This window comes from Podarcis filfolensis (assembly GCF_964270895.1).
Source record: "Podarcis filfolensis genome assembly, chromosome: 9".
Taxonomy (NCBI): domain Eukaryota; kingdom Metazoa; phylum Chordata; class Lepidosauria; order Squamata; family Lacertidae; genus Podarcis; species Podarcis filfolensis.
The window spans coordinates 68,289,474-68,314,639 of NC_139610.1; the positions used below are offsets into that span (position 1 = coordinate 68,289,474).

Consider the following 25,166-nt stretch of genomic DNA (forward strand, 5'->3'; position numbering starts at 1 on the left):
TTTCATGACGGAAGGCTTTCTCTCCAGTCCCCTCCCACTTAAAACTTCGCCGAGCAGAGTGGCAGAGAAGTTTTCCCTTTTGCCTTTCCACAAAGGCGGAAAGGAAGCATACCTGTCAATCTGCAAAACGTTTTTTAGTGCCACGCGTTGGTAGATTTTTCGCATGACTCTTGAAAGCTCCTGGAGAGAGGGGTAGCGTTTTCAGATTCCATGGGCCAGCTTTAAACTTTGGATTTGCATGGAAGCCAGTCCATTGAGCTCAATGAGGGCTTGTGGACACATGAAGTTCCTGCAGGGAAAAATTAGTAATCTCCCCCCGCCCCCTCCAAAAAAAACTTCTGGGAAGGCTCAGTTGCTGAAAATATTCCTGTTGTGTGTTCATTTGCTTTTTAACAAACAGAAAAGCCAAAAAAACCCTTAAAACTGATTTCATTAACTGTTTCTCATGGATTTAAAAGCCCAGAGTCAATGCCAAACTAACTCTGGTGGGCAGTCAGAGTTTGGGGAACATCTCTAGTTAACACCGTTTAGAAAATAAATGCATTTATTTATTTATTATCTTTTCTGTCGTGGATACTCATACCAACTGCCTTTACTTCAGCAATTTTTTTTTTTTTTTTTGAAAAAGCTTTCATGCTTAGAATGACTTGTTTTGCCAAATGGGTTGGCAGAACGAGGGACACATTGCCAGCGACATTTTCCCTCGCTGGCAAAACATGCACGCTGAAATATGAGATTTGACAGTATTATGATAACATTTGCACCCCGTCTTTCCTCTAAGGAATGCAGGCTGCTGTTCATGGGATTGCCTCGTTTTATTATGATAGCAACTTTGAGAGACAGCTTAAGGCTAGATTGGGCAGCCTTCCTGAAGGCACCAGAAAAGTGAGGCCTTGTAATTACAGACAAAGTGGGTGGGGTCCCTTGCAAGACCCTGTCCTTAGGTTGACCCCAAGGTGAGTCCCCTCCAGCAACTCCACTGGGCCCAGACTTTTCATAGATGCTGCCTCCCTCAACATGCTCACTTGGCAGAGAGCGGTAGGACTTTCCTTTATGTATCACTGAATCACAGAGCTGTAAGGGACCCTGAGGGCCATCTACTGCAACCCCTTGTAATGCAGGAATCTCAGCTAAAGCATCCATGCCAGATGGCCACCTAACCTCTGCTTAAAAACCTCCAAGGAAGGAGAGTCCACCATCAAACAGCTATTTCTGTCAGAAAGTTCTTCCTGATGTTTAGTTGAAATCTCCTTTTTGTGTGTGTGACTTGAATCAATTGGTTTGGGTCTTACACTCCAGAGCAGGAGAAAACAAGCTCGCTCCATCCTCCATGTGACAGCCCTTGCAATATTTGAAGATGTTATCGTATCTCCTCTCAATCTCCTCTTTTCCAGGCTAAACAGACTACATCATCCCTAACTAATCACCAAATGAGTCCAGAACATCTGGGAAGTCACAGTTTCCCCACAAACCTGTTAAAAGGGCATAGGATGTCAATCAAATCAACCACAGGCTGGTTTTCCTTAAGTGCCACCAAAGCAGCGTTTATAAAACCCACTGGAAAGCAAACCTCAGTTTTGGGGCTCCTCTTCAGTCTTTTAATTCAGATGTGGGGAACTGGACCCTACTGTATCCTTATTTCCACACACACCTTTTGGCCAAATTTGACAGGTGGGCGGACTCACCCACCTGTCAACCACCTGATGCCACAGTGATGTCAGATGACCTGCTTTTGCTCACAGGGTTTGAAATCCAACCACACACGGACAAAGAAGGGCATGCAGCAGATCCCAAATGCTGACAATCAGCTGATCGCTGGCGGTTGGGAAACCTTATGTGCCACATCTACAAAGTGTTGCTGATGCTTGGGGAAGTCCTATGTGTAGCACTTCAAGGGCACTGACTGTCAGCTGATTGTTGCTGTTCACCTACCAAGCTTATGGTAGTGAGAAGTTCCTACCAAAGTGAACACCTGCACACTGCTTTTCCTCACAGGGGCTGCTACTCCTTGAGGAAGTGTACCTTCTTGCTTGCCCGGAAGATGCTGTTTCTCTGGTCCTTTCGTCTATGTGCTGATATTTTGGAAACTCGAATATCCTCCTTCATAATAAGAATTTCATATTTATATCCCGCCCATCTGACTGGGGTGCCCATCCACTCTGGGTGGCTTCCAACGTGTATAAAAACGTAACAAAACACGACACGTTAAAAGACTTCGCTAAACAGGGCTGCCTTCAGATGTCTTCGGAAAGTCATGTAATTGGTTATCTCCTTGTCATCTGATGGGAGGGTGTTCCATAAGGAGGGTGCCACTACCGAGGAGGCCCTCTGCCTGGTTCCCTGTAGCTTCACTTCTTGCAGTGATGGAACCAGCAGAAGACCCTTGGAGGAGGACCTCAGTGTCAGGGTTTATTTTTTTTAAATTTATTTTATTTTATTTTATTTATACCCCACCCTCCCTGGCCAAGACTGGGCATCAGGTATAAAAACAATTGATTAAAATACAACTTAAAACCAAGATTAAAATACTACTTAAAATGCAGCCTCATTTCAGTGGAAGCCCAGATCAAAAACTGTTTGGGGGGAGAAAACATCAAATCTTCACCAATGCCAACTATCCAAACTGGTTCTACATGGGACAGAAAAAAGCCAGGGAAGTCCCCAAATAGGGGTTCTATCGCAGAAGGAAAAGGAAAGATGGCCCTGCGGAAAGAAATCAGATTCTGCAGGGCCCTGGTCTCATGAGACAAAGCGTTTCACCAGGCCGGAGCCAGTGTTGAAAAGGCCCTGACCCTAGTTGAGGCTAATCTGACTTCCTTAGGGCCCGGGACCTCTAGAGTGTTGCTATTTATGGACCTTAAGGTCCTCCGCGGGGCATACCAGGAGAGGCGGTCCCATAGGTACGAGGGTCCTAGGCCGTATAGGGCTTTAAAGGTTTAAACCAGCACCTTAAACCTGACCCTGTACTCCACGTTGAACGATGGTGGTGGAGACACTCCTTCGGGTATACAGGGCGGAGGCTGTCTAGGGCTTTAAAGGTCAGCACCAACACTTTGAATTGAGCTCTGAAACATCCTTCCTTAGAAGCACTTGCCTCTGGAGCCCACCTTGTTGATAGCTTGTTCCTTTCTGAACTTGAATGCCCCACTGTTGGCTCCTGCCTTCCGAAGGGGTTTTAGTCCTAGTCCTCACACATGGTCCCTACTGAATTAGAGTAAAAGTGTTCAGAGAGGTTCCTGGCCTGGTTCTTAACAGAGAGTGTCATGGCAGGAGCAAGTTTACCCCCTCCTTGGCTTCTTGGTACATTCCTTCCTTGAGAGGCCAAATAGTCTTAAATCCTGAACTTGGTGGAGCTTCAGATGTGTTTTACAAGATAAAACATTTTTGCCCTAAGAACTGGAAAGCATTTCAGAGCTCCACCTTTATCCTTTCGAGATAAGCCCTTTGGCTCAGCAAACGTGAATTCCTGTGAAAGTTGTGGCAGCCTCTATGACTTCATAGGGGAGTGGAGAAATTGAGATTTCTCATCTGACAGCTCAATTACTGGAATTTTAAAGGAAGCAGGAAGGGGGTCCCGGAGGGCTTGTCCATTCATATTTTTTTTTGTACCTGTAATAGACAGATGTTCAGCAGTTGCTCAGATTTTCTGTCTGGAGGGTTAATTAGAACACTCTGCAGGATGGAAAATGGATTAACACGACTCACATTAACGCAGATGGAAGTTAGCCACAAATTATGAGCAATTTTTGTGTGTATAGTGCATTCATCAGACTGAGTGCTTTAGAGATAAGTTTATCTTACTTGCCTTCTCAGCAACTGCAGGGGATTATTGTTTCTCTGTGGCTCCAATTCACGATGTTGAATGCAATATTGGAGTTGGGGCTGCCTCCATCTTTTTCTGGTGTTGTAATTAGGGGCTGGATTCTAGGCCAAATCCTGTCTCTGGAGGACAAGAGAACTGTGTGAAACGAAGTGACAACAGGCAAGCCTGGGGCGGAATGGGAGAAAGGACCATTTGACCTCCACCTCTATTTTCATTCACAAAATAGCCATCATAGCTGCTGACCAGGAACATGCTGCCTGGACCTGAAATGTTGCATTTAGAAAGCCAGTAGCAAGCTTTTCTTCATGGAAACGACTTTCCTTTTAAAAATCCAAACTCCTGTCCTACTATCTATATTTCCTGTTTTTTAAAAAACATTTAGGGATTCTAGAGTTCCAGTATCACAGTTTTGCTGATGCAAAACATTTAGGTACAGGCAATAATCATAACATGTCAGGAACAAAAAATGATAAGCCCAACATTAGACAATGCGCACTGTAGTTTCAGACAGAAACAATACCCCCCACAGTTTAACAAGCTATAGATTGTTTAATTGGTCAAAGGCAGGGGTCAGCAAACTTTGTCAGCAGGGGGCCAGTCCACTGTCCCTCAGACCTTGTGGGGGGCCAGACTGTATTTTGGGGAAAAAAGAAGAACAAATTCCTATGCCCCAGAAATAAGCCAGAGATGCATTTTAAATAAAAGGACACATTCTACTCATGTAAAAACATGCTGATTCCCATGGGCCGGATTTAGAAGGCGATTGGGACAGATCTGGCCCCCGGGCCTTAGTTTGCCTACTCATGGTCAAAGGCCTGGGCAAAGAGGAAAGCTTTGCTTGGCGCTTATAGATATGTAAGCCTCCCAGGGGAAAGAGCCACTGCAGAAAAGGCTTGTACGTGTTGTTTGTTAATATGTTATGTATTTTCATCGTGTTATGTTGCCAACCGCCCTGTGATCCTTGGATGAAGGGTGGTATAGAAATTTAACAAAAAAATAAACAAAAATAGGAAAAAGAAAATGGTGCTGTCAAAAGCCATGAAAATGCACCCAGAGTTGGAAGATAGGCTTCTGCATCACCCTCCCCATGCCCTATTGTGGTCCCCCTGTAATGGAAGCCTTTATATATTTTTTTGGGGGGGGCGTTAAATAGAAGCTCAGAAAAATTCAGTGTGGTCCCATTTCAAATTTCAGCCCTACCTTTAAAACCTTGCCTTTTAAAGTAGGATCCAAGTTGCACTTGCTTGATCAGAGCAGGGATCATGGCAACGCAAGCCTCATGGCTTCTCTAACCTCTCACACTCTCAAAGGAAGAAAAGCAGATTAGATGCCTGGGAGTGCGACTCTAGCAACAGGTTTACAAGCGATGAATGAAAGGACTGCCCCAATCCCCTCAGAAGTGCTTTTCTATCTCTGCCTTGACTGCATTGCAATGGTTGCTCATCCGCTTCCAGTTTAAGGGGCTAACTCTGACATGTAACTCCCTCAGTATAGGAGCATAGGAAGCTGCCTTATGCGGAGTCCCAACTAGCTCAGCATACTACTACTACAACAACAACAACAACAGCAACAGCAACAGCAACAACACAATATTAAGAAACAGTTTTAAACAACTTTCAATCACAAAATAATGTGGGTGCTAAAAATACTCACCTCAGCTTATGTGAGGTAGCCTTCCTTACATTTACTCAGGCTGGGGATAGGATGGAGGTTTCTGCAGTGTTTAATGAGTTAGTGACAACACTAACTTAAGTTTTAGATATAGGGGTTTAGGGGTGGGTGGTGTTTTTTTGGATGAGTATTTTTTTGCTGGTTTTTTTTTTTATTGAACCCTGCTCGAATCTTGTATATATGCCAACAAAAGTTTGAGAAGGGACGCGGGTGGCGCTGTGGTCTAAACCACTGAGCCTAGGGCTTGCTGATCAGAAGGTCGGCGGTTTGAATCCCTGTGACGGGGTGAGCGCCTGTTGTTCAGTCCCTACTCCTGCCCACCTAGCAGTTCGAAAGCACGTCAAGTGCAAGTAGATAAATAGGTACCACTCCGGCGGGAAGGTAAACTGTGTTTCCGTGCACTGCTCTGGTTTGCCAGAAGCGGCTTAGTCACGCTGGCCGCATTACCCGGAAGCTGTCTGCGGACAAACGCCAACTCCCTCAGCCTATAAAACGAGATGAGTGCCAGAATCATCCACGACTGGACCTAACGGTCAGGGGTACCTTTACCTTTTTAAAAGTTTGAGAATCTGAAAATCTAAACCTCAAGTGGCAAAGATCAGGGTGAAGAGGCATGCCTTTAGTATTCTCTGGTAGCTGGACAATGAAGGCACCAGGCACACCTCTGTGGGAAGGGAATTCTGCAGGTTAGGGGCTGCCCCAGAGAAGGCCCTCTCCCAGGCCTCCCCTTCCCTGAGCCTCTAACAGTGAAGGAACTACCTGGGGAGCCCCCTCTGCTAATCTCATCACCTGAGAGGGTCTGTAGGGATGGGGGTGGTCTTCCAGATATTGGTCCATCTAGTTCAGTATTGTCTACACTGGCTGGCAGTGGCTCTCCAAGGTTTCAAGATGGAGTCTTTCCCTTTCTGGAGATGCCAGGAATTGAACCTGGGAACTTCTGTGGATAGAACAAGCATTAATGTATTACAGATCAAGCCTTGTGCAAGCCACAGTTTGGTGCTAAATGGGTGTAACATGGGAAGTAGTTCTGTGTCTTTGTAAGAAATGGGGTGAGAGAGGCGTGCGTTTTGGAGCACAGGGTTTAAACTGGTCGTGTGGGTCAGAAAAGCTGTCCCCTGACCTTCCCCTCTCTTCCCCTCCTCCCTTTACTATCAGACCGTCTTGCAAGCCAAAGTCTTCTGGCGTGTTCTTGCATGTCATGAAAGTCTTCAGAGGTCATTTATATAAAAGATTACACTGGCCTTTGGAAGACACTTGCGCTTCAAAGACCTGATTAGAAATGATCAGGCTATTCTGCTGTTGCATACTTGATAAGACGTGCCCCCCCGCTTCTTATCCTTTTCATTGTCCATAAAAGGTTTAATTATAACTTTGAGATAAGTGCTGAATCCCCACTTAGATTTCCCAGTCTCGATAAGCTAGAGAACTTGTGAAATAAGGGTTAGTGGAAACTGGTGGTTCTGATATGTTTTATATAACCCAGGGGTGGGGGGATGGACTCCCTGGATTATTAATCAGGCTTTTGTGCCCCCTCCACTGCTTCAGCCTCGGAGTTTGAACGGCTTCCTATCACAGGCTCTTTCTACTCACTAAACCCTGTTGCCCTTTCAGCATCTGGCCCTTCCTCCCAATCTTCTCCCTATGACCTCTCCTCTGTGCCCCACCACCAATCCCCTGGCTCTGGGCCTTCCACCTCTGGGATTTCCTTTGGGGGTTCCCCGGCTGGTTTCTCCCACCACTCCTCTTTGTCCAGCCAGTCCCTGACAGCCATGTTGGCTGGGGCAGGTGGGAGTTGGAGTACCAACATCTGGAAGGCCAAAGGTTCCCTGTCCTCTAGACGAGCACTGGGGAGAAGAACGAACCATGTGGGATTATGTAGACCAAGGAGACCAAACATGAGTCCCCTTCCTAGCACAACCTCATAAGACTACCTTTCAAGGGTGGGTTTGAGCCAATGCACTACAGTCCCAACCATCCAACCTCCATTCCCACAAGGTGACCTGGAAGGAGCGAAAGCTTCTAAGGCAGTGATTCTCAACCTGTGGGTCCCCAGATGTTGTTGGGCTATGACTCCCATCATCCCTGAGCTCTGGCCTTGCTAGCTAGGGGTGATGGGAGTTGTAGTTCAACAACATCTGGGGACCCACAGGTTGAGAAAGGCTGTTCTAATGGGACCAACAGAGACGCTCCCCCTATATAGCCCCTCCCAGAGGCAGTCTACTAGGGCAGGCCCATCCAACTCCCAAGAGACTGCAATCTACTCCCAGTGTAAAAAAAACCTAGAAGTGATCTACCCATTGTCATTGAGAATTGACCAGAATTGTTGAGCTTTTTGGGGGGAGACAAAGAGTTGTTGATCTACAATTGTTCAGCTTTCTTTGGGCAGACAAAAGTTGTTGAGCTTCTGTTGGGAATACCACAGCTGTTGAGCTTTTTTTGCGGGAGAATCAAATACTTTACTCATCTCAAACTCTGCCAATAACAAACACTCGAAATGTATTCAACAGCGCAGTAAGAAAACACAAAACAGTGCACACTTTACATGGCGGAGGGACAGAGCCAGGGGGGTGGGTGCTGGAAACAATCATTCAAAAGTTTGCGGTCGATAAGGAGCCAGCGATCGACGGGGATCACCAGGGGATCTACCTGTCGACCACGGTCGACCGGTTGAACATGTCTGTGCTAGGGTGAGAAAGGCCTCGAAACCAGGCCCAAGGCCTGAATACATCGAAAACAGTGAGTTTACCTGATGCCTCCAGCACGGAAAAGAGAAAATGAACATTAGTTTGCCCTAGCTGCTGATTACAGAATTCTCAGTTCCTCTCCAGCTGCTCTCTCTCTCCAGCTTTTTAGCTAGAGGGCTCTCTGGCCCCACCTTGGCAACTTCTCACAGTTTGTCAGGTTTTGCTTTTGTTTTTTTGGCTGCAGTTTGTGGCTGGCATAACCTAATTCCCATGCCTCTCAGCCAACTCTTCTCTCCGTCTCAGCTTTTGGGGAAAGCCACCTGCCAGTCTTGGATCTTCAGATACTCAGCTCAAGTGCTTCGCTCTAAATCATCCTGACCTCGTGCCCACTGAATGTTTGGGACTACAGGTCCCATCAACCAAAGCCATCTGGCAAAGCGTGGTACAAATTTTACACCCCTCCTGAATTTCAAAATGTTAATACCACCTTTGAAATGCCAAGATATAGTCCTTGTCGGTGATTTTCATGTCTTCAGCTCTGATGTGTTTCATCTGCCCCAAATTCTTCTGCTCTCCAGGGCTAGACCTTTTTTCCCTTTTGCTTATGGTTCCTATGCCCAGAATTCCCATCCCAGGTTGACCTGCGTAATTCCACCTGTCCCTTTCTTTTATTTCATAAGCAGTATATTATTTATATAATATACAAAAGATTGTGTCCCACCTTTCCAGTGCCTCTTTGCCACTCAGTGTGGCTCACAAGTGCTTAGAGTCACAATACAACAATAAAAATAACATGAAAATGCAGCAACAAAATACAAAACATAAGCAACAACCAATACAGTGGTACCTCACGTTAAGTACTTAATTCGTTCCGGAGGTCCATTCTTAACCTGAAACTGTTCCTAACCTGAAGCACCACTTTAGCTAATGGGGCCTCCCGCCACTGCCGCGCCACTGCTGCGCGATTTCTGTTCTCATCCTGAAGCAAAGTTCTTAACCCAAGGTACTATTTCTGGGTTAGTGGAGTCTGTAACCTGAAGCGTATGTAACCTGAAGCCTATGTAACCCGAGGTACCACTGTAATTGTTCATTTTTAATTACAGTGGTACCTCAGGTTACATATGCTTCAGGTTACAGACTCCACTAACCCAGAAATAGTACCTCGGGGTAAGAACGTTGCTTCAGGATGAGAACAGAAATCGCGCAGCAGTGGCGCGGCAGTGGCGGGAGGCCCCATTAGCTAAAGTGGTGCTTCAGGTTAAGAACAGTTTCAGGTTAAGAACGGACCTCTGGAACGAGTTAAGTACTTAACCTGAGGTACCACTGTATTGCATTTGTCCTTTGCTTTATACATTAGAAAAAGTCTCAAAGCAGCTCAAGAAGATGAAATACAATGACTAAAAGAAATTGAAAACCAAAAATTTGCAAACAATGAAAAATGCAAATTTCATAAAATGCTCATTAATAAGTTCTACCCACTACGCTAAAAGATGAGCATTGATGTAGGAGGCAACTTGGCTACCAAAGGTGTGAATTAAAGGCACCTAAAGACTGACAATGATGGTGCCAGGTGTGTCTCCTTGGGGAGAGCATCCGACAGACAAGATCTCTTCTATTCCCACTACCAAACCAATCTTTTCCTTGAAACCTTAGCTCTTCCCTCCCACCCCAGAACAAATCCAAAGCATGTGGAATTGCACTTGTACACACCAATCCCCTGTTACCTTCCCATCCCTCTCTCCTCGTCAGCCCTTTAGTTAATTTCCCTAACTGCTGAAATTTGGATTGTAAGCTCCTTGGGGCAGGGGACTCAATATGTTCCCCTGCATCTTTCAATCTACAACATGTCAATGGATAAATAAGAAGGGATGCATTTTGCGGCAAGCCTGACATTGAGCTAGGGATGAAAAGATGAGCGCAGGGTGCCTCTCAGGACAGCGGCATTACGTGCCATTGAAAATCAGAGTTAGCAGGATCAAATCTGCAAGGCACATTCAGTAGAAAACTGGTGCCGTCCTTTGGTTGTTGGAGCAGCAGTTGCTACCTCTGATGAATTGTTTTAATGCCGCGGTCAGCTTGATAATAGAAACACATCATAGTAAGCCTGTAGTCCTAATACTTTAATATGCTGCCAACAGAACTAGACAATCTCTTTAATCCCTCGATCACATGTGCACCAGTGCAGCTTTGGGTAGCATGAATCTGAAGTTGTGTGTGTGTGTGCATTACTTTCCTGCTCTCCCCGTATTCTGCAGAAGAGAGAAAACCACAGTATTGCTTTATGTGTAAGAGAAACAGACAGACAGACAGAGAGAATGGGTTTTCTGCTTCCCCCCTCCCCGCCCCCATCGGAGACTTTCTTGGAGGAAATGGTTGGCATGTGTATACAATATCAAGATAAACTCCTAGACTTTCCTCCCAGGAGTGCCTCTGCAGGAAACACTTGACACAATTTTTCAATGAGCCTTTATGTACGAGATCTCCCCCACCCCCCCATTTACTAATGCAACTTGAGTTTTCCCATGAGAATGAGACTGTAAATGGTTCTTGCCACAATCCCACTCAGCTTCAAGCTGATCAAGCTTTTTCCAGCGGTGTTTCAAATATACACGATTTCTCTTAAACGCACAGTGCCTTGGAACATAACCACCGCATAAATTGGGAGTTGCCTATATGGGATATGGCCCCCACCGCCGGATATGTGTATTTTGGTGTCTGGCTCAAAGTTGCTGGAGAATTTGAACTCGGATGTTGTTGATTTCCCCCCAAAGCTTTAATGTTTAGCATTGTGAAGCACAGGTAGTTAATCCAAGGCACAGATACACATAGGTGGAAGGCAGGTGAGCCAGTTATTCAGGTTGATCTGACGACGATGCAGCCCTTGTAACCCCGTTATAAGTTGGCTGGGTTCAGGTTGGCATGGCAGGTGGTTCTGTTCCTTACCAAGCAGTCTAGCAGTCCTGCCTAGAAGGCGGAACCTGCTCCACCTGTTGGCATCTACAGGACCTAGGTGATGGAGGAGACTGGTCTGTCTCCTAGGTGGGTGGAGCATTCCCCTCTGGAGAGGTGGGGCTAGACCCACTGTCTGATGACTCTGGGGTGGGTTGAGCGACAGGTGCATGGTAGTGTCAGGGGAAGGCTGTGTTAGAAATTAGCCAGGAGCCAGACGCATTTTGCACCTGGCTATCGGCCACTTGCAACCAGCTGAAGATGCCTGGGTGCTAGGATGGTGCCTGACATCTGCACCTCTGGAGTTGCATGCCTGGGGTGTGTGTGTGTCATTGGATCTTGACTGTTTTCACAAACTTAATACCACATCCTGTACAATTCTATTTGTTATACTTTATCTGCACAATCCGAATGAATTTCAGGAACTGAAATGCTTTTCCTGTGCAGCTTGAGTAGGAGCAGTGAAGGTTAGCAGTTAATTGTTGTAGCTTGTCTTCGCTTACCCCCACCCCCCACTGCTCTGCTCTGCTCACCATTGTGAAGAATATTCTTTTGTTAGGAATGGTCCGTGTTGAGAAAAATAGGTAGGAATAGGCCAATAAATACTACTACTACTACTACTACTACTACTACTACTACTACAACTACTACAGTGGTACCTTGGGTTACATATGCTTCAGGTTACAGACTCCACTAACCCAGAAATAGTACCTCGGGTTAAGAACTTTGCTTCAGGATGAGAACAGAAATTGTGCCGCGGCGGCGCAGTGGCAGCGGGAGGCCCCATTAGCTAAAGTGGTACCTCAGGTTAAGAACGGACCTCGGGAACTTAAGTACTTAATCCGAAGTACCACTATAATAATAATAATAATAATAATAATAATAATAATAATAATAATAATAATAATAATAATTTATTTGTACCCCGCCCATCTGACTTGGTTTCCCCAGCCACTCTGGGCGGCTTCCAACAAAGATTAAAAATACATTAAAATGTCACACATTAAAAACTTCCCTGAACAGGGCTGCCTTCAGATGTCTTCTAAATGTCAGGTAGTTGTTTATCTCTTTGACATCTGATGGACATAGGTGGACTGTCCCTAGATCAAGCGACTTGTCTTCTTTAAGTTCTCAGAGTTCTTAACCTAGCTTAAGGTTGTCATCTGAACTAGCCAGATGTTTAACTGAGAATCAATCTCAGCCAGTCCGCCATTTGAAAAAGAATGCTTTAGAGCCGTCTGGCACCTGGACATTCCATTTTGGTGATTGTAACCTTGGTTGAAGGAGCCATTTGGAGCCTAGCTTATATATCTTGAGTTTTTTGTAACACTGGAGATAGGCTCCCTGGGGAGAGGGAGGCAGGGTGAGCAGGCCTTCCCACTGTGACAGATGGGGCAGAACAACAGGTTGAGGGATTCCCCCACTTGGAGAACCTTCCCCAAGATCCTTGACGAACCACCCTTCTCCATCGTCACAGAACCAGTGTGCCCAGACTACGACCTGGGAGACTGGGGTTCGAATACCCACTTGCCATGAAGCTCAATGGGTAATCTTGGGGGCTACTCTCTGCCTCTTTGCTTAACTTACCTCACAGGGGTAAGTGGGGATTAAATGAGGAGGAGAAGAGTTATGAACACCACCTTGAGCTCCTTGGATAAGAAGGGATATCAATGCAATAAATAAATAAATATTAATAATACATTGACTCAGCCAGGCCATGAGAGTTGGTGCATATGATTGTTTCCAGTCACTCTGAGCCCAGTAACCGAAGCGATTTTGGTTTGAAGGAAAGCGGCTGATCCCTCTTAGAGATATCCAGCTGCTGCTTGAGTTTATGAGATGCACACCTTCAGATAAACACATTTCCATCACTGCTGGTGTATGTTTGTTTATCTGCAGTTCTCCGCCCTAAAGCCTTGAGAAATGAGTGGGTAAAACCAGGATTATCTGGCCACATCAAAGATACTTCATGTTTGTGTTCTATGTGAAATTAAGGCAAAGAGATTCACAGTATAATGGGTCATCAGATTATGGAGCAAACATCTGACTAATTTTTTTATAGGTGTTTTGCTTTATGACACTAAAATGCTTTCAGCATTTCCCTCACCTAGGGAGGGACCATTGCTGACATTTTTGTGTGTGCTCCTTTTGGCTGAAGACTGGGATAATGATGCATCAAACAAATCATAAATAAATCTCTGTTGGCTAGAATGCACATTCATTTTTAAAACTGGAGCGCTTCTTCTTTATTTCCTGTATTAACAACATCCATACCCCTGTGTGGTCCGGCAACGTTTTAAATATTCTTGATAATCAGGTCCTGTGTTGTCATTTCTTTGAGATTGATAAAAAAAGTTCTAGTCCTCATGAGTTTAGAAGGAAGCTTGAAATGCGAAGGCAAAAACGGGGGGGGAATGCTGATGGATCCATTCTTATGGCCATCTGCATGCATGTTGCCTGCTGGGAAACCCTGTATGTGGAGCTGTGTGCAAGGTTTGACTTTTGGCACATGGGTTTTTTGGGGTGGGTGGGTATGAGAATGCTACACCCCCCCCCAAGTCAAATTTCTTGCACATGACAAATTCATTGTAGGAAGTGGGGTACCTTTCAAGAGATGTTTCCAAGTGTTCTTCTTATGGTCAACAATCATGGGGATAGGCACGTAAAAATAAATTTCTAAAGGCTAGCAATGTGCAGTGTTTTAAGTTGCTGTGAAAGCCAGGCTCTTTCAAAACTGGGGCATAACAAGTGTGATGTTGGATGTGGAGCTGATGGTGAAAATGGCAGCCCTGGGCCAAGTTCTCTTTCCACTGTGTGTCTGACATGATGCCATTATGCATCATGGATTCAAATTACAAAATAAGGACAGATAAACATTAGAGAGAACCTTCTACTAGTAAGAGCTGTTTCACAGTGGAATGGACTGCCTTGGAAGGTGGTGTGTTTTTAAGCAGAGATTGAAGGGATGCGGGTGGTGCTGTGGGTTAAACCACAGAGCCTAGAATTTGTCGATCAGAAAGTCGGCGGTTCGAATCCCCGTGACGGGGTGAGCTCCCGTTGCTCGGTCCCTGCTCCTGCCAACCTAGCAGTTCGAAAGCACGTCAAAGTGCAAGTAGATAAATAGGTACAGCTCCGTTGGGAAGGTAAATGGCGTTTCCGTGCGCTGCTCTGGTTCGCCAGAAGCGGCTTAGTCATGCTGGCCACATGACCCGGAAGCTGTATGCCGGCTCCATTGGCCAGTAAAGCGAGATGAACGCCACAACCCCAGAGTCGGCCACGACTGGACCTAATGGTCAGGGGTCCCTTTACCTTTACCTAAGCAGAGATTGTATGGCCATCTTCCAGGGATTCTTTAGCTGAGATTGTGGGGGGTTTGGCTAGATGACCTTTGGGATCCACTGCAACTCTGCAATTCTATGATTCTTCCCCACTTCTCCATTCCCCATGGCTGGTTTGTGCAGGCAAGGAAGTTCACGTGCTGAGAATGATACACAACCTCTTTGTTGTTCTGTGCCTAAGAATGATACTGCTTTGTGCTGATTACATGGCTGAGATATATTGCTGCTTCTTGAAGTAATATGAAGATTATTAAAAAGCAACATGTTTATGCGTCCTAGGTCATCATACAGTCTACATTGGGGTTCACGTGCCTAAGAGCTACCGAAGGAGGAGGCGCCACAGAAGAAAGCCCAAGGAGAAGAAAGAAAAGGAGAAAATCTCTGAAAACTCGGACAAATCTGATGTTGAAAATGCCGATGAGACAAGCAGCAGCATCCTCAAGCCACTCAGTGAGTAATAGGCACTTTTTGCAATCTTTCTCAGGGAACCACAGTACAAATGGTGAGGGCTCTTTATGGGAGGTATATAACTGAAATATGTGGGCCAACAGAATTATGCAATGAAAAATGCTCCTTGTGAAACCCCACACACCTTAGACCAGTTGTTTGCGAAGATGTGTATAAAACTTGATTTGCCTTCAGAATTGATTGAAATGATTTCATCGAACATTTTGGGTTTTCGTGCACTTTGGAATTTTTATTTTTTTTGGTAACAGTTGAGGTTTGTGAGTCAAAGGGCTACGTCTCTCAAGATGTCAGTTATGGATTGATTTAACGGAGCCAAGTTTGGGATGGCAAAGATTGAAGTTTCAATGTTATCTTCCTTCCACGGATCATGGCTTCATAGTCTTTCTCCTTACACAATTTTGCAGGATACAGATATGTATTTCAGTGTCTCTGAGCTAGATAAATGTTGTTTGGGGAACTTCTTGAAGTATCCTTTCATTTAGGATACAGTCGTACCTTGGTTTTCGAACAGCTTAGTTCCCAAACAACTTGGAACTCGAATGCCGCAAACCCGGAAGTAGGTGTTCTGGTTTGCAAACTTTGCCTCGGAGGCTGAACACCTGGCACGGCTTCCGATTGGCTGCAGGACACTCCTGCAGCCAATCGGAAGCCGGGCCTTGGTTTCCAAACGTTTGGAAGTCAAACGGACTTCTGGAACACATTCTGTTAGAAAACCAAGGTACGACTGTATTGAGTGCACGGGGTATTCTCACCCCAGAGAGGAGCAGCCAAAAATTACTAGTCTCTCAGCTGAGTCAGTGGAGTGGCTCTCCTTCTCTACTCTCCCTCTGCAGCAGATTTATGGCATGGTTACTTCCAGGTAACAACTGAGGGAGGATCCCAATGGATCTTACTTCTCATGTTGACCTGGCTTTCTTTTTCTCCATCTGCTGCAGCCTGATGGAATGGCTAGTGCTAGCATTTTATGCAAATTCACGGAGAGCAAGACCCGTCAGTGCCTAGTAGTCCCAATAGCTAGGTGTTTGGAAGCAGTGCCACAGCCAGAATAACAGATGCTGAAGACAAACGCCAGCCAGCTTTTATGTCCACCTGGTGTCACAAAACCCCCACAGGGCTGGGGTTGGCAGGCCTCTAATGCAGGAGGAGCAGGAAGAAGAAATGGGGGGTGGGGTGGGGCTGAATGCAGGGGGATCTCCCCATTTTGCTCAGCTGCTTTGGAACGGGGGAGCAGGGATCCTGGTTCCTTCTCAACCTTCCCATGGAGCAGAGAGCCTCATTGGAGGCTAGGGAGGGATGTGAGCAGCCAAGGGGGAGGCAGGAGGCAGCTGTGACTGAACAGGAGCTGGAGTAGGTGCAGCCTTATTGCCCAGAACCCAGGCACCTCATTCACAGATGTGATCAGACCCACTCACACCAACAGAGCCCATGCACAGCAATCCTGATACTTCCCGCAAGGCGAGCGAGTCTCTTGTGTGAGCACTCCATGCCTCCTCTTTGAAAGCTTGGCAGGCAGGGTGTGGAAACTTGTTAGGACATCTTCATTGCTTCTGTCTTGTTCTGAACTTGTTGCCTTGTTTCTGAACTCCTGAATCGGGGTTCCTGAGCTTCATTGTCCGCTGCTGGGCTTATACTGTCACTTGCTTGAATAAATGCATCTTTCTTACATACAAGTAGGAGCAGTTGTCCATGTTTGTGTGTTGGGTGGGAGCGTCCCAGAGGCATTTTAACTTGCTGTAGCTTGAAACTGGGTTATGGACTAGATCAGAGGCACCAACCCAGCACAGGGAGCGATAATTACTCCATGTTCCTAATTGGCTCTCAATCAAACTTCTAGGAGGCAAAGTGAGCAGGTGGTCTTGGATTCTCCACCCCACTTTGGGCTTAGAGGCCAGCATTTTCCATCTCCTATCAACTGTGAATAAGCTGCAGTCTCCTGGGTACTTACTGGTGGGATGTGCTTCCCTCATAACCATACATAGGTTTGGATAGTTGTCCTTGCTGTAAGGAAAAAGTAACTGAAATCCCTCCTGTCCACCTGGCACTGTTATTACTGTGCAGTCTGAAAGATTTCAGTGCAACTGTCTCGTTCCTTAAGAGTTCCAAGAATAGACTAGCAGGGGCTGCTAGTTCACAAGATTAAGGGGCGATGGGATGGATGTTGGTGTGCATCAGGCTTGCATAAGACTGATTTGCTCAAGACTGGCTTCAGCCAGTGCTGATTTAACAAGTGATGAAAAATCTCCCGAGTTACAGTTCTGACTGGGAACCTAGATGCAGATTTCACCAAAGGCTTTCAGAGTCCCTAGATCACATCTACAGAAGTGACACGCAGCCCTTGTCTAGAAGGGGCTTGAGGGTTTGTTTTTATCACCGGTGCCCATTATTATGCCTTTACTTGGAGGGTAAAGCGAACGAGAAAATTATCTGCTTGAAAGCAAAGTCAATGCAAATAAAATGTTTCCTGCACTTGCAGCGGTTGCTTAGGAGCAAAAAGACTTCTGTAACATAATTGGAATTCTTTCAGGAATCTGAAGTAAAATACAGTTAAGATCCCCACAAGATGACAGATCTGTAGAGGAGTATTTTAAATTCACTTTGCTTGGGTTCTAGCTGCGTCTAATGCAAAGGATTCAGGGCTCCTCCACACTGTCATTCATCTTCATTAGTTGTTCTGGGATGCTTCTCCAGTGTTATTGCATTATTGCTGTCTGGGTGGGCACTCTTGCACAACAAAAGAGGGGCCAGCAGCCAACTCAACCACCCCTAGAAGATTTGTGGTATAAAAAGTTACAATATTTCACCAGGAAGCTACGGGACGTGCGCCATTTGGAAGAGAAGCAGTATGTCCACCCCAAAACTTTCGCAGGTGCAAACAGTATTTAAAGCAGGCTGTCGTATGACCTCCCTGTCGCCATCAAGGATACAAACAGGGCCTTTTTTCCAGCTGGAACGCATCAGAACTCAGTCCCAGCACCTCTCAGGTGGGCGCCATTGCCCTGATAAGAGAGCAAGGGAGGCGTTCATGGTGAGTTCTGGCATCTATTTTTTCTAGAAAAATAGCACTGGTCACAAATAATCATGAACGCCCAATAAAAAGGGTGACCAAGTAAATTGCTCTTGTAAGTGTGACTTGGATGAACAATGAGAAGCAAAAAGAGCTTTAGTTATACAGTGGTACCTCGGGTTACATATGCTTCAGGTTACAGACTCCGCTAACCCAGAAATAGTAGCCCGGGTTAAGAACTTTGCTTCAGGATGAGAACAGAAATCGTGCTCCGGAGGCGCGGTGGCAGCAGGAGGCCCCATTAGCTAAAGTGGTGCTTCAGGTTAAGAACAGTTTCAGGTTAAGAACGGACCTCTGGAAGGAATTAAGTAGTTAACCCGAGGTACCACTGTATTTATGACTAGGAAAAGAATGGGGAGGGTGTGTGCATGAGGGAGAACTATTCTAATATGCCCACATTTGACAGAGACACAAATAAAGATGATCAATTCTGCCTATTAAAATGCCTGAAATAGGCGTCTTTTCCAAATGGCCTCCATAGGGCACTAGCAAATCAAGTGAAAAGGCTTACATGTCTATCTTCTGGCCCAGTCGAGACAAGTGTTTGTGTGTGTGCGTGCGTGTGTGTGTGTAAGTAAACAGAAAGGTGTTGTTTGGCCGAGGGGCAGGTATCTGCACAGGAAATCCTGTTGATTCAAGGCCCATGCTTTATTTTGTTCAAAGTTCTTACCCTGCCTTTAAAGCCTAAAAACTGTTTGCTCCCCCCCCCCCCCGTTACTCCTGCCATTGCCTGTTAAGGGCTTTGTGGCATCTCTTGTGAGGAGGACTCAAAATTCTCCCCTTCCATGTAGCAGAGGGAGCTCAGCCTTAAAAAATATATGTGCGACTCGCATAGTCCTCCTTTGGCACTGCTTGCAAAATTTATTCCCCGTATTGCCGCCACATGTTAGCATCCAAAGCATCTCCGAGTAAGGGATTGTTATCTCACAATATTTGATCTTGTTTTCACGGGCACTTAAGCGATTGAGCTGAAATGCTGTGCATATGGCTTTGGTTTCATTTTTGAAAAAAGTAATGGCCGCTAATGTGGATCTGACTCAGCTACTCAAATTAATCTATGGATTGCTATGCTCTGTGTCTCTGCGGGGATTTCCCCCCTCTCCTCCTGGTGAGTGTGTAATGTAACCTCTGCTACTGTCTCAGCGGTAGCCGTGTCATCTAAGGCCTGAGGTTAATGTGCAGCTTTTAACATTTGTGATTCAAAATGCAGCTTTCCCTGGAAAGTAAATGCTACATAATCTGATTAGGCAGAAAAGCTAGCATGGCTCAGACGCTTGTTTTTTTTGGGAAGGCATCCTTCTGTTTGGCTGCATGCTTTTTCTGGGTGTTGGGCAGTACCTGTCTTTAAGGAATGTGAGAGAAAATTAGCAGTTGAAGATATGTAACAAATTCAGCATTTGGAATTGCCCATAGGTAAGAGATGCCAGAGAATCCATTATCAGTTAAAAAACAACAACAACAGCTAAACTGCATGGCCCTATATATACAGATGGTGTTTTGCGGTGGTTAAGTGTTAGTGTCTGAATATCTAAACTAGGCATAGGCAAACTCAGCCCTCCAGATGTTTTGGGACTACAATTCCCACCATCCCTGACCACTGGTCCTGTTAGCTAGGGATGATGGGAGCTGTAGTCCCAAAACATCTGGAGGACCGAGTTTGCCTATGCGTGATCTAAACCATGGTTAAGGATCTTCCTTCCGCAAACTAGGAGCAGGAAACCATGGTTTGAAGTGGGCTTTTGTTTCCTATTTGCGCTGCACCAAGCATACCATGGTTAAAACCAGTTTGTCTACTTTTCCGGTCTCTCTGCTTGCAAGGTGATAACCTGGCCACTATGGTTTGTCCATAATCACACTGTGTATGCACAGACTTTAGTTTGGGAATAGTCCATGTGGCGCCCTCTTCATGATGCTAGACTCCCAGGCAGCACAGTGAATCAGTCGTCTGAAATGATGAGAACTGTTGTCCAGCGACATTGGTAGAGTACCTTGTTGACTCACCCTGGCTTATAGCTTAATTGTAGTTCACTGTATTTTATTTAAAGCTGCTTTTACCCCCACTCTTCATGCCAAACTAAAATAGATGCAATCACACAAACCCATTAATACATGTGGTGATGTTGACGATCGTGGGTCATTTTGACCTTACTTTTTTATTTTTGGATAGTTGGAGCCAGGGGATTCATTGACATTTCTGGCGTCTGAAGGAACACTAGTTCGTCTCAATTATCAGGCATTATTTACCATGTTGTCTGTGGAGCAAGCCAGCACAACTCGTGACCTACCAAGCAGAGATGTACCCATGATGATCCTGTCTGCTTATTTTCCTACCTGGGAGTGCATAAACAGGTGTTGTCTAATACTTTAGGAAGGGGCATGTTAGATAGCTTGGTAGTCTGTTTTCAGTGTAGATGCTCACTAGTAGTACAGGCTTGCTGTAGAGATTACCACTGAGCACAATTGACTTAAAGTCGGAAGGACCCTGTAGTAAACATTTCATTGCTGTGCTTGATCTTTGCCGATCAATTATATTTCCTTTAAAAGCACAACGCTTACCAAATGTTTCTTCATCTTCAGCCCCTCCAATAAGCAGATAATAAAATTTCTACATAAGGAGCTGAGGTGCTGTGAAAATGGGTTGGTTCAGACATAACACTAAACTGCTTCGAGGTTTGTTTGCTTTTAAAACAATCAAGCTGTGTTTGAATTTTATGAAATGAAGAAGAAACAAACCATAGTTTAGCGGTGCATGAGCAAGCTTCAGTCTTGTTGAGTTTCAAACCATGGGGATATTAAACCAAAAGTAAGTACTAATGAAGGCCTTCTCCCAGCTGTGTGGGACAAGGAGGGGGGATTTGAAAGTCTGCCACTGTGCGGGAGGAGAAGAAATGCGGAAGCCCAATCCATCACTTGGGCTCTTTCCAACTTGTGCACATAGTGGTAAACCATGGTTAGCATTCTGTGTGAACCAGCCCAATGAGGATGAGCCACAGCAAGCCGTGAGCTCCCCACTTCCCTCTCCTCTGGTGTGGCTGTGAGGAGGACATGGGATGCATCCCCTACTGTTTTAGATTAATCGTAGTTTAGTGTATATTATGCAAACTCTAAACTGCCATTGTTAACTATGGTTTGTCGAAACAAGGCAACTGCCTAAACCATGGTTGGAAGCTGGCCTGTTTCAGCAAACGATAGTTAACATTAACCACGGTTTGGTTGGTTTGGGTTAACTTAAAAATGAAACTAAAGCTTCTGAGCTCCTCCTTGCACTGTATTAGAGGAGGGAGGGGCAGAGTGCATGGCTTTCTATGGCTTAGTATTGCATGTGGAACCAGCTTGATGTATGCAGAAGAAATATTAAAGGCTTTCTCAAATACTTCATCTTGGGAGCTGTGCCCACTCATGCCCTGATTTCTCAGCCAACTCGTCGTAAAGGTCCTGGTGTGCCTTTTCATTTTGGGCTGTGCTGTACATCTCATGTATGCTGCCATTTGAACCCAGTCACCTGGCTCTGCCTGACCTTAAATGAACTCAAAACAGTGTATAGCTTGACATCTGAGAGAGAGCAACACAAAACATGCTGTCTTCCTGAGCTGTAAAAGCCAAGTTCGCACACCTCTGTAGCAGAGGTTCCTGCTTTGCAAATACTTCGCCAAGCCCCCTCCTCCCGCCCCCACTCTGTGTCCCTGGTATGTCGGGCTACAGCCTTGATTAATTAATTAATTGGTTGGATTCGTTAATTGAAAACATTCTAATTGACTAAAAAGCAGTCCCTGATCAACAAGGCAATCCATTTTCTTAACCATGTCAGTTACAGTGGTACCTTGGATCTCGAATTTAATTCATACCGGAAGTCCGTTTAACTCCCGAAACGGTTCAGAAACCAAAGCGTGGCTTCTGATTGGCTGCAGGAGCTTCCTGCACTCAATTGGAAGCCGCAGAAGCTGGTCGGACGTTCGGCTTCCGAAAAACATTTGCAAACTGGAACACTCACTTCTGGGTTTGTGGCGTTTGGGAGCCAATTTGTTCGGGACCCAAGCTGTTCGACTACCAAGGTACCACTGTACTCTTAATTTAAATACTTATAAAATATAAAAAAAAATTCTCTCTAAGAGGCACCACCTCCTTCACTGTTAAATAGGAGGGAATTCCTCTTCTGAGATGGTACGTGCAATTAAAATGTGCTCTTTGAGATTAAAAACTATGAAAGTACTCTGTTTTAAAATTCAGAGCTAGTGTTAAACAAGCATACATTTCATCAATTAAGCCTTTTGGTGAAATCAGATAAGGTCGCAGTCTTTTATACTGAATGCAGTGGGACTTATTTCTGAGTCCAACGTAACCTCCGTTCTTCTAATTGGAAACCTGTAGAATGCTTCCAAAACGTGCCATGGGGGAATTAAGAGCTGGTTATATTTTTGGTTTTAAGAAACAATCAGGTCTTGGGGCCATTACAGCAAGCAATAATTTCTCAAAGGTCACTATATTGTTATGGGCAAACCATTAAGTGATTAAATTTCATAGGGACATTTGCTCCCTGCAGAGCAGAAAATTGGCTATCCCCTTGTCTGCTTCTGGCAGGGTGTGTGGCAGCTAGTTGTGTTGCTTCCGGTCACCTGGGGTGTGGGGAGGGAATGCCCCCACTTGGCGGGGGCTGTGGATTGATTGCAGCATCAGCATCATAATCAGGGATACGATCGGGTAGCTTGGCCAGCAAACCACCTTAACAGAGCTGTTGGCAATTCAGTAGTGCTGGGAACTTGAGAGCTGTTATATCGTATATGTAATGGAGAACGCATCGCATAAATGAATCATTTCACCGATCATTTTTCGTCTCCCAGGCCGATTGTTTTGTGGGTTTGGGTCTACAAAGGAAATTACTTCATTTGTGTACTGGTTTCATTTCCTCCACTGCCACCCCACACTTCCATTTGCTTGAAGCTGGACCTCACCCACCTTTCCCTTTTCCCGTTTGGCACTTTGCACGGCTTTTCTTTGTGATGGAAAGGGGTGCGGGGGAAGGAAAGAAATGAAAATGCTGGAAGGCAGCACCGAGCTAGCCAAGCAATTGGCGGACTGATTGAGCTGGAAAAGGCCACACTTGGCTTCCATTTTTGATTCACTGCCCTCACGCCATCAATTTTGGAAGGCCTCTGATTAAAGCCTTGTGGTGGGTGGCTTTTGAGAGAGGCTGTTAGGAAGATTCCTTGCACCTAGTCAGGTCATTGACCTGCCTAGCTTAATACAGTGGTACCTTGGGTTACAGAAGCGTCAGGTTACAGACACTTCAGGTTACAGACTCTGCTAACCCAGAAATAGTACCTCGGGTTAAGAACTTTGCTTCAGGATGAGAACAGATATCGTGCTCCGACGGTATGGTGGCAGCGGGAGGCCCCATTAGCTAAAGTGGTGCTTCAGGTTAAGAACAGTTACAGGTTAAGAACAGACCTCCAGAACGAATTAAGTTCTTAACCCAAGGTACCACTGTATTGCCAAATGGATTGGTCTCCCAGCTCTGAAATCACCTCTCTCGCACAATATGTTTTATGTCATCAATTGCAAAGGAGAATTTGATACCCTTCAACCATCCTGATTTCCCTGGGACACCTTGGAATTACAGAAGCCATCCTGGCTTCTGATTGGATTCCAGAATGTCCCATTTCCCCCCTCCAAACTCAGGGAGGAAGATGAGCTGTCTCCTGCAGAGGTGTATTGCTCTCACATGTGTAAGCTGACTCCCGCAAGAACGTGACACCAAAAGATGCGCATCCTGATTTTTGCCACTGGAATTTGGAGGGTATAGAATTTTCACCATACATCACATACCAGATTCATGGTGAAATCCGTAACCACTTTCTCTGTCTCATGTTGCTACCTGTGTTCCCACCCAATTAAACTCGATACCTACAGAGATTTATAAGAGTACCCACACTAAGGGGAGCCTCAGGGTTTATGTAGAATTAAAGTGGACAATGCGTGTCATGTAAGGATTATAATACGTTTGCTATTTTTAGGTCTCTCTGGATAATGCCTCTTCTATTTATAGGTCTGCAGTATTCCTTGCTGCGTTCAGAGTGGCACACTTCAGTGCCTGTGTGTGGAAAAGGGGTTTGTGACAAGGCCTTGGTGAAAATAGCGCCTTCTTCAATGAATGGGTAGGACTAGAAATGCCATTCTAGAGGAAGGGTTCGCCTTTGAACCATGTGAATTGATTTCAGCTAATTTCAGCACAGGAAGCAAGCCCTCCTCTGAGTCTAATTGAGGCCTCCTAGTAGAGGAGGGAAGGGGAAACCTGTGGTCCTCTAGACATTGCTAGACTACAACTCCCACCATTCTCCATTCTCTCTGAGGCTGAAGGGAGTTTGGCTTGGAGAATCGCAGGTTCCCCATCTGTGCCACAGAGGTGGCACGCCTGCATTTCTCATGCCTCAGTTCTTCTTCCCTTTCTTTCTGAGAGGAGATTTGGAGAGCGCATTGGTAGGGCATGCACTTTGCATGCAGAAGGTCCCAGGTTCCATCCCTGAAACACCCAGCTAAAAATACATTGGAGAGCAGAACTTGGGGACAAACTCTGCCTGACACCTAGAGAGTCACTGATGGACCAGTGGTTCGTTTGCTACTAGGAAGTATTGTATACAGTCGTACCTTGGCTTTCGAACAGCTTAGTTCTTGAACGTTTGGCTCCCGAACACCGCAAACCTGGAAGTGACTGTTCTAGTTTGCGAACTATTTTTGGAAGCCGAATGTCTGATGGGGCTTCTGCGGCTTCCGATTGGCTGCAGGAGCTTCCTGGAGCCAATCAGAAGCCGCGCTTGGGTTTCCGAACGTTTTGGAAGTAGAACGGACTTCCGGAACCGATTCCGATCGATACGACTGTATTTGCACAAGCAAATGCAGGAAGCAGTGATGGCCACCAACTTGGATGGTTTTAAAAGAGGATTAGCCAAATTCATGGAGGATAAGGCTACCGGTGGCCACTAGCCATGGTGGTTATGTTCTGCCTTCATGGTCCAAAGCTTCTGAATACCAGTTGCTGGAAAACGCAGGAAGAGAGAGTGTCTTGTGCTCAGGTCCAGCTTGTAGACGTTCCATGAGCATCTGATTGGCCACTACGAGATGCTGGACTGGATGAGCCACTGGCCTGATCTAGCAGGTTCTTGTTATGTTCTTAC

General features: G+C 45.6%; 1 protein-coding gene across 9 annotated transcripts in view; it reads left to right on the forward strand.

The window, feature by feature from the left end:
- SLC4A4 (solute carrier family 4 member 4) overlaps positions 1–25,166 on the forward strand; it is a 352,153-nt gene that overhangs the window by 42,587 nt on the left and 284,400 nt on the right. For all 9 annotated transcript variants that reach the window (XM_083571036.1, XM_083571040.1, XM_083571041.1 and 6 more), the window contains one exon: positions 14,745–14,915. In XM_083571036.1, coding sequence (XP_083427162.1) covers positions 14,745–14,915 — 171 coding nt within the window. The remainder of the gene's footprint in view (positions 1–14,744; positions 14,916–25,166) is intronic.